Source organism: Chiloscyllium plagiosum, unplaced genomic scaffold (genome assembly GCF_037043375.1).
Source record: "Chiloscyllium plagiosum isolate Xiang-an unplaced genomic scaffold, Cpla_swu_hap1 HiC_scaffold_31, whole genome shotgun sequence".
NCBI lineage: Eukaryota > Metazoa > Chordata > Chondrichthyes > Orectolobiformes > Hemiscylliidae > Chiloscyllium > Chiloscyllium plagiosum.
Window position 1 is genome coordinate 15,770,002 of NW_028270169.1, and position 14,764 is coordinate 15,784,765.

The 14,764-nt window shown below is 39.0% G+C and overlaps 1 protein-coding gene across 2 annotated transcripts; it reads right to left on the minus strand.

Annotated features, from left to right (window-relative positions):
• Nucleotides 1–295: 295 nt before the first annotated feature.
• On the minus strand, nucleotides 296–14,760 carry ift20 (intraflagellar transport 20 homolog (Chlamydomonas)). 2 transcript variants are annotated; one of them, XM_087977284.1, is made up of 4 exons: nucleotides 14,475–14,760; nucleotides 6,418–6,503; nucleotides 5,802–5,905; nucleotides 296–1,063 (listed from the first exon to the last, which is right to left on the minus strand). In XM_087977284.1, the coding sequence occupies exons 1-4, from the start codon at nucleotides 14,593–14,595 to the stop codon at nucleotides 1,060–1,062; spliced, it is 315 nt and encodes a 104-aa protein (XP_087833410.1). In that variant the 5' UTR covers nucleotides 14,596–14,760; the 3' UTR covers nucleotides 296–1,059. The 2 variants fall into 2 exon arrangements, with proteins under 2 accessions (XP_087833410.1, XP_043574220.1); XM_043718285.2 differs by lacking the exon at nucleotides 296–1,063 and adding an exon at nucleotides 2,100–4,461.
• Nucleotides 14,761–14,764: the final 4 nt, after the last annotated feature.

Here is a 14,764-nt window from a genome sequence, read left to right on the forward strand (position 1 = left end):
ATAATTAGTGGCTTCCTCAAATTATGCCATTTGGGTAGAACATAAAAACAAACAAATCATATTTCTGCAAGTGTATAAACCAATAGTCAGTAAAACAGATAGCAAGATAAATCTGTAGGCAAACTTCAAGTATGCATGCCCATAGATCCAAAGGTGGCATATGGGATACATTTATTAGTCAAGGCATTGAATTTAACAGCCAGGAGGGCTCTTGTGGTTCAGTGATAGATCAGAGGTAGGGACACTATCTCTGAACAAGCTGATTATTTAAAAAAGCAAGATGGTTATAATGGAACTGTATACAGGTATTTAATTTATTGTAGTCATATGTATCTAAGTACAGTAAAAGGTTTTAGCAAGCAGTACAGGCGGATCATAGTGTGCTGAGACAGAGTGAGGGATACAAGGTTGTGGCTGCACAGGAGGTTCTCAAAGTCAGATCAACATTATTTGAAGTTAGACACATACATGCAGCAGTCTAATAACAGCAGGAAAGAAATTGTTCTTGAACCTGTTGGTACATGTGTTCAACCTTCAGTATCTTCTACCTAACAGAAGAGGTGGAAGAGAACATTACTGGGTTAAGAGGGGCCTTTGAAGATGGGAGCCATTCTGCAGCAACGAGAAATGTAAATGGATTCCAAGGAATGGAGGTTGGCTTGCGTGATAGTCTGGCCCGTGCACACAATATCCTGTAGTTTTTGGGTAGAGCAGATACCATACCAGGTCATGATACAACCAGATAGAATACTTGTTATGATGCATCTTCCAGACATGCTGAATTTCCTAAGCCACCTGAAGAGGAGTTGTTGTACTTTCTTGACCATCGCATCTACGTGGGAGTCCAGGACAGATAGTCAATTATCGTCACTCAGAGGAACTTGATGCTCTTGACACTCACATCCTCAGCTCGGTTGATATAGATAAGGATGTGTACTCCTCCTATGTAATGTTAGTTAGGCCACAGCTGGAGTAATGTGTTCAGTTTTGATCACCACATTATAGGATTCGTGTAACTGCACTAGAGATTCACGAGCGTGTTGTCAGAGCTGAAGCGAATCAACTGTGAAGAGACGAGATCAGTTTGGGTTGTTTTCCTTAAAGCAGAGATCTGATTAAAGTGTATGAAGTTCTGAGGGGCAGAGACAGGGTAGGTAGGGAGAAGCTTTTCCCTTGGTAGAGGGGTCAATAATCAGGGGGCACAGTTCAATAGTAAGGAAGAGGTTTAAAGGGGATTAGAGTATTTGTTTTCACCCAGAATGTGCCAGATAGCTGGAAGTCTGCATCTTTACCATAATTTCAAGCAATTTTAAAAATAGTTTAAAACAATAGGAAGGTGGGTACTCTATTTAAAAAAAGAGCACTATGCACAGAGACGAGCCCTAAATTCTTTAGAGTTCAGAATAATGATGAGCAAAATCATAGTGACTTACAGTTATTAAAAGGATAGACAACAGACAGAAAGATTGTCCTGGGTCTAGAACTGGATGTAAGGAGAACAATCTCAAAATAAAAAAAACAAGCCACTTAGGACCGAGATGAGGAGGAAACTCTTCATTGAGTAGTGAACCGTTGTAATTTTCTATCCCAAAGGACCTTGAAAATTCACTCATTAAATAAGTTGAAGACCGAGAATGATAGATTTCTGTTACCACTGACCTCAAGGAACAGTATGGGAAACTGACATTGAGGTAGACAACCAGCCATTATTTGGAGCAGACTCAAAGGGGCTAAATAGCACACTCCTGCATCTCTGTTCTTCCCACAAGTAGGCACACTCTCCCTGCCTATAACCATCCAACTTACCTTGCACTGGGATTCCTGGTTGCTCTCTTTATGGGTCTGCCCGAGGTCACAGTAATGCCTACTACTGAACTCTGGCACTACCTGCCAATCAGATCAGCTTGGGTGAAGCTTTTATTCTATTCAGTAAAATATTGATGTTTTATTGCAGTCACAACAGGTTCAACTCATGACAACATTCATTGACAAAAAAAAGTATTGACAGAGGTAAATGCGTATTACTATAAAGGAAAACAACAAATAGAAAACAATTGTATGAAGAAAAGTCAAAGATGTTAATGCTATTTTCAACAAAGTTAGGACAAGAAAACCTTTTATTTGTTTTTAGGATATGGGTGATACAGTGTTTCTCAATTGTATTGTATTAATTGTCTATAACTAATTACCTTGAAACACTGCAATCCTTATGGTGTTGGTACTGACAGAGTTGTATTCAGCTGGACATTCTGCAACTTTAATTAAACAAACAGCAAAGGGCAATGGTACATATTCAACTCAGGACACGGTGCACCCTGGAGTGGACATTGCAAGAGTTTTTGTTTCCATGATATGCTACTCACGCTTCTACCAGAGAAATATTGTTAAAGTAAGAGCTATAAAATGGACCACTACTTGGCCCATTGACGCATTCAGAAGAATTTTTTCCCAAATTCCAGAGTCTGACCAGAGGGGTCAGATTAAGACAAAAAACTACAGTTGATTGGGTCCTGGAATACTGTGTTGGCTGAATATTCTTTCATAACAGTATGATACTCAAGTGCTCTTTGCTTAATTTAAAAATGTGAACACAAAAAAACCCATTAAAATAGTTTCTACAGCTGTATGTAAAGGCACTGTGTATAATACAAATTGAGAAACACTGAAAAATAGATATTTTGGCATTCTTTAAGCACAATTACTATTGCAGTATATAATCAAAGCTAAGTGAAATTCTGTTGGAAAACTCTGGATGAGGAAGGCATTTAGTTTGAGACAACAATATATATTATTGGACCAACTGAAATGCTTACTAATTGTGTATTCACCACTAGGTTAAAAGTGAATCTGTCATCCTCGATAAAGGAGCATTGGCTATATTAAATATGCATTAGTGTGACAGATAGTAAGTGAATTTCCACAAGATTGCTGTGAAATAGTTATCCTAACAATTTACTTCAGGAAGGGTGATTGAATTTTCATTCACACTAGTATCATGATCCTCAAACCTACATGTTTGTGGCTATTCTCGAGAGGAATTGATCAGATTTATTTTTTTTAAATAAGTGTTGGGATGTCATGTTGAGATGTACTGGACATTGGTGAAAAGTCTTCTGGAATACTGTGTGCAGTTCTGGTCTTCCTGCTATAGGAAGGTTATTATTGAATTGGAGAGGGTTAGAAAAGATTTACAAAGATATTGCTGGGAGTGGAATGTCTTCAGTTATAAAAATAGGCTGGATGGTGAGTGTGGTTAGTGTGTGGAATGAACTGCTAGAGGAAGTGATGAATGCAGGCACAGTTACAACATTTAAAAGACATTTAGATAAGTACATGAATAGGAAATGTTTGGAGGGAGATGGGCTAAATGCAGTCAAGCTGTACTCATTTAGTTTGGGAACATGGTCGGTGTGGACTAATTGGACCATGCTGTATGCCTCTAAGTGGAATATTTCCAAGAATTTTCTACACTGAAACAGATCCAGCACCTGATGTGAACTAATTTTGAAACAGATGTAGTTGAGTAATAATAAAAGGGAAAGACATGCAGATTGGCTTTGCACTATGCCAAATCTGTTTCTTTCATATCACAAGAATGCTAACAATGAGGAAAGCATGCATATGCTTCACATATATGTGAAATTACTCTAAAATAATCTCTCCCACTTCATGGATAAGGCCATAAAACATCTATAGTGTTGAGGATAGAGAGGGAGAATGTAGTTCAAAGTAAGCCAGCAACATTGAAACTACATTAATTCCTTTAAATAAGAGGTTGACAGGTCAGTCAAACCCAATTACAGCCCAATGTCAAATATGGATATTTCCTGATGGGGGTTGCATATTAAACCCTTACTCCGGCTAGTTTTGCTGAAAGTTTGTTTTCAGCATCCATTGTATCAGAGGCAACTATGTAGTGCACAGTATCACCCAAAAGGGCTGCGAGAGGTAAGACTCAGCTTCAACAATCAGTTTTATTAATTCTGACAAAAGACTACTCAAATGAAAACTTTATAGACCATGGTCTCACAAGTTGAAGGAGCTATTTATGTATGATAACAAATATATATATATATATATATAATAATCTGAGCTAACAAAATATTTACATGTGAATTAGTGTTTTGATGCTTATGGAAATGTCATCCTAAAAATGTAGTTATTAAAATTGTGCATTCAAAATTGTTTATGTAGTTGGAATAAACCACATACAAATCTGCATTATAGAAATAACTGCTTGATATATATTCAATAAATATGAAAAGGCAATGCAAGATTACACATTGTGTAAAATCACTGTTTTGAAGGAATGTCATAATGGAATAGTCACTGCAACATTACAGTTAAAACGCTTCTTGTTAGGGTGTCTTGTTCCCACTTCATTTCTGAAGAATGAACTGATCAATGAACTCATTTTGTTCAGCTTCTACTTTTGACAGTGCATCATATTCTATCCGGTACCTGCAAAGAAAATGATCCCATAACATACTGTAGGCAAAAAGAATTTATTGTAGCATTTATGCAAGTGATTCTATATTTATTAGTCCAGTCTAACAGCTGCAACTTTATGCATTTCTGTAAGTTGAGCTCTATTATGGAGGACTAGAGTACTGTGTGTATCATTGCCAGTGATAACAGTAGTAAATTGAGAGAAAAAAAAAACTCAAATTCAGTTCAGAACTTTATCTTTACATGTATCTAAGTTTTTATGGTTGTTGAAGAATATGAATGATAAAAATGAGCAAGAACCTTTTGCAAAAAGTTAAGAGGTTGTGGAGCTGGATGTAAATAGTTAGTTCTTCTTTGGCTTTAAATGGTTTAGTCCGGTTAAATAATCTTCACCATACAGACATAACTTGTGGGATATTATCACCCATTCCTCCACAATAAAAAATAATTCTTATTTTTACGTCCATACCCCACCCCTCCTCTTCCTATTTCCAAACTCCTCCATCCCTGCAACCTCCAAAGACTTTGATGCCTATAACTCTGGCCTGTTGTACAGCCTCACTTCTTTCACAGCCCCACTAACGGTCATGCATCTAGGATCTAAACTCTGCAATTCGTGCCAAGACTGCTTTAGCTCCACACAACCTTAAAACCAATCTGTTCTATTAAGTGTTTGGTCAGTAATCCTCCTGTTTACTTACCTCAGTTGCAATTTTTGTGTTTACTCTCCTGTGAAGACCTCAAAATGGCTCACTGTTGAGGATCCATTTATAATCACCTCGTTGGCTATCTTCAAAATGAGAATTTAAAATCTCTATTTACTTTATTCTAAATTACACATGCCAAGAAAAGTGACTCAGCTTGCTGTAATTTCTCACAGCTTTTTCAGAATGAAGGAAGCAAAAGAATTTAAGTTTTTAGAAGTCATAATCTAATATTTTGCCAGCACTTCAGAGCAATGTGTTGGCCAGTAACTGAGAAATTGTTATCCCCTTTGTCAGGGAATAGTGCACCAATTTTGAAATAAAGAGGATTTTGATTTTAAAAACATAATATGGCTAGCCACTTATCTTGCATTCTTCCAATCCTTGATCTGGTAGGTATACAGAAGTACCTGATACAGACTCAGCTTTTTAGACCAAGTTCCACACTGTTTGCATGTGGCTTAAGACAACGAACATTTCAATCTCTTTAGTTAACAATAGTGGTACAAAATATAAAATAAGAATGCATGATGGACATTTAACAGCAAAACTATAGCTGCAAAAAAATGGCTATATTTAACAGTACCATTACAGCTTTTAATGCAATTCTCTTTTAGTATTAGTAAAAGATACAAGACTCTGACAAACCTTTCAAGCTGCATTTTCTTTTCAGCTATTAAAGCTTGGAGCTGCTGCTGTTGAGCTTCTCTTTGCTTAGCAACTGATTTCAGAAGATTTCGAGCACCTATGGCCTGTAGATGAGAGGAGAATTAATCAAAAACCCTATGAGATCTTTAACAATCCTCTGAATCAGTTATTTCTCTTACTCTATTAGATTCTCCAAAATGGAGATCATTCTTATTCCACACTACATAGCACAGAAGTATAGTGTGCAAACAAGTGGAGCCATTCCATTACGTTATTTAGAGAATTATGTACCATAAACAATAAAGGTGGATACTTCTTTTCCTAGCCCCATTACATTTGCCCCATATTACAAAGCAATTTAACTTATAATCAACCTTCATGGGTAATTATTGCAATTAATGTTATCTTAGAAACACCAGCTGGAATACGTTCCATCAAGTTACACTTAAGGAATGCATAATAACCAGACCTGTACGTTCCTAATAGGGATAAAATTACCAGACATCATTATTCCAGCTGATTGTTCAAAGTTTCATAAAATTGAAATATCAGTTTGAATTCATGTTGAAAAGTTGATATGTATACAATTTCAAAATTACATCTAGAGGAACATTACCTTCATCTTTTCATTTTCTGCTTCTTTAGCAAGTTGATCGACTATCTCAATTAAACCACCAACAATTTTTTGGAACTGGCCTATTTCTGAAAAAAAAATGATTTAAAAGTTATTGCCAAATTTCACATAAGAACTATACGACATAATTGCCTTTCACATGTCCGTACATGAATTGTTCTTCAGCGCTGGTGAGAATTCAATTTTTGTTGTTGTCTAAAAGTGCATCCAACCTCCAGAACACACCCACTACCAAAGTCTTAAGCCATTGCTCTCAAGAATCCGACCCTCTGTACTGCCTTCATTGTTCCTTTAACACTGTTTTGGCCTAACCTTACTGTTTAAATCTCTAGATGTTATGCTGCATTTGCAATACATGAAAACAAAGCTTTAAACACTGGCTTCATTAATTCTTGTTTAGGTAAAAGCAAAACTATCAATAATCCATAATCCGGTGGAAAACAACAATCTCTTGCATTCACACAATGAAATGAAAGCACTGCCGGACAAATTTTGTCATTTTGTCAAACCTAGCAATATCAGTCTTGCACAAAACTCTAACATAATGATATTGAATTTTCCATGTATTTTCTAAAACAGAATTCCAAAATTAGAGTTTCTTACCTGAAACTATTCTACATATTTAAATAAGTTTAATTGTTTAATGCTTCTCAACAATTAATACCTTGAATTCCTGATGATCTAAAGCAAGAAATGAATGACAATCCGTGAACAGCATGGCATCTGGAAAATCCTGAATTCTACTTGGGAGGTTTTGGTATGCTTGTTTATGTTCATAAATTCTCATAACTGATTTTAGAATGCATTTGTTATTACACATTGTTGAGAAATGAAGTGAGACACGCAGAGATATTTATCTTGGGTTGAAATTATCATTTGCCAATTAGTGAAAAGGTTTTCATTTTACCTGTCTAGACAATCTTTCAATTTAGCCAAAATAATCAAACCACATCCTTCCTGTATTTCACTCCCGTCACAGATGGAAAACATGAAGAGGATGTGGTTCGACAGTCAATCTGCCACTGATCTCCATATTAACATTAAGTAGAAAACTTAATTTGGGTTACCAATTCACAATGTATTTTCCTTAAAGAAGAGCACTATTTAAATGTAGAAGATAGTTTAACGCAGCAAAAATAGAACGTTTTATAGAAGAACATTCTCGACACTAAAATTACTCCGCTGGTCTACATTTAAACCTTCTGTTGCTCATGTTATTAATCGTTTAATTAAATACATTGTGCATACAGTAAGCTTTCCTGTGATTGTATTGTAAATCACAATCAATTCAGATTGACAAACTCCCCAACATTTTGTCTCTTTTGCTAATTAATCCAATTGTTACTTGTAGTTAGCATTTTTTGAGATCTGGTATCTGTTCCTCATTAGTACAGTATCTGTTCTCGTTATTTTTAAATCATCCATTAATATTTTAGACGTTGCAAGAAACTGCCAAATTCCAAACCAAGCCCACTTCTACTTATTTTACATGGACGGCAAAATCTTGGACTAAGTTTTGTTTGTTTCAAACAAAACTTCAAATTAGATTACCCCCAGTTGGGCGCTGTAACAAAAAGCAACCAAACAGTGAACAAAACCTTGTAAAAAAAGTGAACAGAAACTTATTAAACTAAATTACTATCAGGGATGATAATGCACCCTATTACCAACAGGTATCTAAAGGCCAGTGGACACTGCATGCTCCCTCTCAATAGACACCAGAGTGTGAACGTAACTGTGAAAGACGGACAGACAGACAGTCAGGCACTATAACCCCTCCACATGAGAAAGTTGGTAACCTTACATCTGCTAAGGAGATGCGACCACGGAGGGGGGGGAACATCTGTTCAGAAGAATTGGGACATCAGTTCTTAGTGTCAATGGATCAGTGTAAATAAGGTGATAACATTTGTTCACTTGTGGAATGTGTGGCAGTACTTCCTTTTCATGCCAGAGGCTGGAGGCACGCATATTTCACAGTTGGATGTGTTAGTTTATATCAAAGACTCTTAACAAAACTCATGCTCAATAGGAAAATAACTTGTAATTTAATAAGCTGAGTGGAATATGTATGCAATAGAACAATCCTAATATATTTTCATGTATACCACACTGAGCAGATTTGAGTTTATGAAGCTCAGCTCCCTCATCTTGACTGGTCTGGGATGTGAATGTCTCATTACCCTTACAGGGTAGGAAAACACTAAGGCTAAAAGTTGGAAGATGTTCATTTGTGAGTGAGAGACACAGAAAACATTCTTCTGTAGATTACATTCACTGATTTAAGGGTTCAAGGGACAGAGAGAGAGGGAGAGACAGACAGACAGGACGGAACCTGGTGGAAAGTTTAACTCTTTATGGTCTGATTTGAGTGTGCACTGGCTTGTCATGGATTGATTCGTGTGTTGTTCTCTGGAGCTCAAGATCTGGGAAGGTTATGAATTTAATTTGCATTCTGGGAATCTAAGATGATTTTAAAAGAAAAAGCCATTTTGTAGGACAATGATATTGGGCATGTTAGCTGAGTAAGGTTACCTCATGACCTTCCCACATAGTTTAGACTAGTCCCTCATTATGATGTACTATTAAAAGGGAAGATTATCTAGCCAATGAAATTGGCTATTTGGCCTGGGTTGATCAGGGTTCCCACTTTGATGTGCATGTAGCTTAATTGGTCAAGCGGACACAGACCTGCCTATGAGCTTCACTTCCTCTGCAAACTTTTGCCTTTTTATTGCTGCTAATCTGATTAAGGACATGTAGCATTTTTGTAATTTTAATGTGGATTTCTGTACAAAGATAGCTTGTTTGCAGCAATAAAGGGAGTAGCCTGAGAGCGCTCTTAGGGGCAAGAGCTGGTTTTAGAACATTAGCTCAAGCCTGGCTTGTAGGTATCTATGTTATAATGTAAAATTGATGCCATTGGTAAATAAAGGTAATACTTTAAACCAAATTGTCTGTAAGAGTTTTATATTCCAGACGACCAGAGCACGATCTCCGGGATGAACCAAGAGAGGCTACAGGTCGAGTCCATCAAGGATTCCCTGAGCCACCTCAAATAGGTACTTTAACACACAGGCCTCTGCCTGGGACTATGAAAAACCCAGGAGCTGATCCACAAGGAGTTCCTCTGTCCTGCCTGACCCTCCCTGCACAGTCTACCCATTCATTAGGAATGTGGGGCTAAAGTACAATCTAGTAGCAACCCCTACAAAGTAAACTAAAGCAAGGCTGCAAATGAAAATGATCAACATAAGATTTGCTTTCTAGGTTTATTAAGAGGAGGGATCCATGCTGAAAGTAATTGAATCGATACTTTTAGTGAGGTCAAGTCAAAGGAAAGAGTCCCCTAGTCAGCCTCCGACACTGATTTATTTTGAAACTCTGCCACCTGTGTTTCTCTGTGATAGATTAGAAAGATTGTCTGCAAAGTCTCTCTCATAAATCACCATAGAGTCATAAGAGATGTACAGCACGGACACAGACCCTTCGATCCAATCCGTCCATGCCGACCAGATAACCCAACCCAATCTAGTCCCACCTGTCAGCACCCGGCCCATACCCCTCCAATTCATATACCCATCCAAATGCCTTTTAAATGTTGCAATTGTACTAGCCTCCACCACTTCCTCTGGCAGCTTATTCCAAATTCGTACCATTCTCTGCGTGAAAAAGTTGCCCCTTAGGTCTCTTTTATATCTTTCCCCTCTCACCCCAAACCTATGCCCTCTAGTTATGGACTCCCCGACGCCAGGGAAAATACCTTGTCTATTTATCCTATCCATGCTCCTCATGATTTTGTAAACCTCTATAAGGTCACCCCTCAGCCTCCGACACTCCAGGGAAAACAATCCCAGCCTGTTCAGCCTCTCCCTATAGCTCAAATCCTCCAACCCTGGCAACATCTTTGTAAATCTTTTCTAAACCCTTTCAAGTTTCACAATATCTTTCTGATAGGAAGGAGACCAGAATTGCATGCAATATTCCAGCAGTGGCCTAACCAATGCCCTGCACAGCCACAACATGACCTCCCAACTCCTGTACTCAAATACTCTGACCAATAAAGGAAAGCATACCTAACGCCTTCTATACTATCCTATCGACCTGCGACTCCACTTATAAGGAGCTATGAACCTGCACTCTTAAGGTCTCTGTTCAGCAACACTCCCTGGGTCCTCACCATTAAGCGTACAAGTCCTGGTAAGAATTGCCAATCTTCAGTGGCCCTCTGTTCTCAATGTATTGAGTTAAAAACTTTCAACATCAATTAAAAAGATCTCAATAGTCTGATCCCATCCACCATACCCAGGTAATCTTCCCAAGCCCTACTTCCCTGTTAAGCATTCCAACATTCAATCTCTACTTCATGCTCTCATGCACTCTTTCCCGCCACTTCAAAATATTTTTTGAAACTAACAATGCTACAAGACTGGGCTCCTTCTACTTTCGTCCCTTTTAGCATATCCCACTCTCTTCATCCATCAATGGCTCAAGCTAGCTAGGTACCCCACAAGTTCAAGCATTCTCTCCTTAAATCTCTTCCAGTTCTCTCTAATGTCTTTAAAACTCCTCTTAAAAACCCACTGCCCAGCAAGCTTTTAGTATCTACTCCTAAAATCCTCCTTTAGTTCAGTTTTCTTTTATTCAGTCAGGCACAGCTGACAAGGACAGCCAGTTTATTCAATGCCCATCTGTGGATGCTCTTGAGAAGTTGGTAGTTAGCCACCTTCTTGAACTGGTGTAGTCTGTATGGCGCAAGTAACACCCACAGTACTATTAAGGAGGAAATTTTAGAAACTTGACACAGCAATGAAGAAATGGTTCTGCATTTACAAGTTAGAGTGGTGTATGTTAGAATAACAGGACCTGAAAAATGTGTTGCTGGAAAAGCGCAGCAGGTCAGGCAGCAAAGGAGCAGGAGAATCGACGTTTCAGGCATAAGCCCTTCTTCCTGAAACGTCGATTCTCCTGCTCCTTTGATGTTGCCTGACCTGCTGCGCTTTTCCAGCAACACATTTTTCAGCTCTGATCTCCAGCATCTGCAGTCCTCACTTTCTCCTAGAATAAAAGGACCCACAAGAATTAGGAGGATCATTCCCTTTGACCCCTCAAGCCTGTGCCATCTAGCTGTGGTCTTAACTACACTTTTCTGTCAGCCCCATAACCTTTGATGATCAAAAATGTACGTAACTCAGCCTTGAATATATTCAATGATCCAGCCTTCATTGTTCTTTACGGAAGAAAATTGTGCAGACTAATAGCCTTCAGAAAAATGTCTCATCTCAGTCTTAAATGGGAGACCCCTTAATTTTTAAGCTGCGAGCCCTAGATCTAGATTTCTTCATGACAAAAAACACCTTCTTGACATCTGCTCATGCAAGCCCCCTCATTCCAATATGTTTCAAATAACAGCTTCTCTCACCCTTCTAAATTCTAATGTGTACAAGCCCAACCTTCCTCAAAATAATCCTTTCAATCCAGGGATAAATTGAGTGAATGAGCTCTGCAAAACACAGTTTTCTATATTTCCTTTGTGCTATCTGCAAAATTATCCATTTGGCCCCTTCATCCAAAGTCACTGTAACTGATCTGAAGACTGAAGTAAAGACACAGGTAGCTCAAGCAACTATGATGGTTAACCCACCAAGAAGGTGCAAATTTCTTTTTGATTTTCACATAAAAGGGTGGTAGTTTGGGGAGTGCCAACGATATATCAAGTTATAAAGAATGATAAACCAAAGCTGATAGTGCCTTACAGCCAAAGAAGCTTTCAAGCCTTTTCACTGTTGTAAAAACAATTTCCAAACAGCAATGTATAGTTCCAATTCCCATAACACTAAGATACTTCAACAAGATCAACTCTCAAGTACTGAATAACAGCAGAGGGTTTTCGAACTTTCTTCATGAAGTCAGAACTTTAACAGAGGGAGATAGGCCTTGTAGCACTTCTCTGCACTGCTTTCAGCACTTCCATGTTCCAGTGACCAGAGGTGGACACATACAGAAAATTCGAACTGAGATATTAGAGAATCATGAAAACTTATGTATTCATTATAAAAACGTTTGATGCAAGTACAGAAATCGGGGGCAGGACAGTAATATACTTAAATTAATTAGCATTGAGAGAAGGTATTAGCAGCTTTAACATGGGATAGATTTCCAAGATCAAATGAAATGTGAGGTGGTGCACTTTTGAAGAAGGAACAAGACGAGAGTGCTCAATAAATGACAAGGATCTAGGAAGACAGTAATTTTGGTGTGCTTGTTGTAGGGTAGGTTGTAGGTGGCTTTATGGGACACTTGCTATAATATATTCCTCAAATGATAATAAAAGCAGGAAGGTTATGTTGGTGCTGTCCAGAATTTTGGTCAGACCACAACTGGGTAGTGTGTACAGTTCTGGTCACCATACTATAGAAAGGATGTGATTGCACTGGAGGAGATTCAGAGGAGATTCATCAGGGTGATGAGAGCATTTTAGCGACAAAGAGAGGTTGGCTAAGCTCAGGTTGTTTTCTTTGGAGCAGAGAAGATTGGGGGGCACCTGATAAACTTATAGAGCTCTATCAGGGGCATGGCCTCTGCCCTTTGTGAACTTATACAGCTCTATCAGGTGATAAAAAGCAGAATTCCCCTTAGATGAAGGGAATAATAGGATACTGTTTAAAAGTGAAAGGCAAGAGGTTCAGAGGGAATTTGAGGAAACATTTGTACTAGAAACTGGGATTAGAATAGATCGATGTTTGATGACCAGCACAAACACAATGGGCCTCTCTCTGTGCTGTTAAATCCTCTGATCTGCCATTCATCAGTAAGCATTTATATATAAGCTCAAATCTTTTTCAAGTCTCTAATTAACCATGGATGGTGGATCTTCCCTTTAGAATTTTGCTTTATAGTAGAAATGAAAATATTTTCAGTATTCTGAAATATCCCCTTAAATTTCTGCCACTGCATCTCCATTATTCTAAATGGGAAGAATTCAAAAGTCTGAAGTGCAAAGAAATGGCAGCCAGTGACATATGGTATTCCACAAGGCTCAATGTTGGGACCACAATGTTTCACATTATATTTTAATGATACAGATGAAGGAACTGAGGGCATTCTAGCTAAGTTTGCAGACGATACAAAGATAGGGCAACGAACAGGTAACATTGAGGAGATAAGGAGGCTGCAAAAGCATTTGGACAGGTTAGGATAGTGGACAAAGAATGGCAGATGGAAAATGGGAGGTCAGTACATCAGACAAGAACACCACCCTTGTCAGCAGGAAAGATTACAAAGTCAGGATTGGATTTGAATGGATTGGAGGGCGAATGGTAATGGCAGCTGATGTCACATTGACAATTCCGAATGAATACATCAAGTGCAGGTAGGTAAAAGGCCATAGGAAGGAGTCCAAGTTGGGGAAGAGTGTTGGAGGCAGGTGAAGGGGTGTCTGTTGGTCAGGGAGTGAACTCTTGTCCAACTGAATAGGCATGGAGGCAAAGGCAATGGCAGAAAAATTCAATGTCATGTTGTCCGATTGAGGCAGGGATGCAAAGAGGTAAAACTAAGTCCTTTGTTGACTACAGAATGTTCAGCACATAACAGGAGGTCAGAATAGATAGTAAATGCTCGACAAGAGCTGGGGTCATGGGAAAGGCATAATTTAGGCTACTAGCCCAACGTAGTACAAAGGGAGCACCGTCGGAGATGTTATCTTTCATATGAGAAGGCTGACAGCTTCAGTTTAACGTCTCAATTCCATACGAAAGGACCCATGGCACCATTTTGAAGAATAGGGCAACGCTCCTTAACGACAGTTACCTCTTGACCAACAATATGCTGTTTGTGGGATCTTGTTGTGCACAAAAACCATTACCACGCGCCCCGCATTACGACAGGGCACAAACATCAAAGTAGTATTCAACAGGGCGCAAATCAAAGAGGACTTCGAAAAGTCCCGAGCTGCTGAGAGGGGTTGTATAAGTAGATTTTCTTTCGAACCGAGTCTTCCTCCCTCCCCCCGGTGACAGAAATCCGGCCCCTGCACCTACTTTCTATAAAGTCCTTGCACTCCTCCTTCAGTTCTGTTGTGCTTTGCGCCACTTCAGGGTCCAAGACCCGGAGTTTGTTGAGTTCGTCGAAGTGCAGGCCGGCCTCCCCCAGGGCTTCCATCGCTACCACAATCAACAGGGTCCTGCCGTCCCCTATCCCGCTGCCACGGCGACAGCGACGGCTCTCTTCCCCGCGCTACCGCGCATGAGCTGTCCGTGAGGGGGTGGGACCATTCCAGAAGCCGCGCATGCTCAGTATCAAATCTCCCGATTGTCTCTCAACGCAGTGT

Bases quoted from the DNA above. Each gene is read 5' to 3' on its own strand.
- ift20 (XM_043718285.2), bottom strand. From the start codon at position 14,595: ATGGAAGCCCTGGGGGAGGCCGGCCTGCACTTCGACGAACTCAACAAA. The intron at 5,906-6,417 runs GTAATGTTCCTC...TCTCATCTACAG, and splicing joins CAGAAAATGAAAAGATGAAG to GCCATAGGTGCTCGAAATCT. The intron at 4,462-5,801 runs GTTTGTCAGAGT...TTTTCTTTGCAG, and splicing joins AAGAAAATGCAGCTTGAAAG to GTACCGGATAGAATATGATG.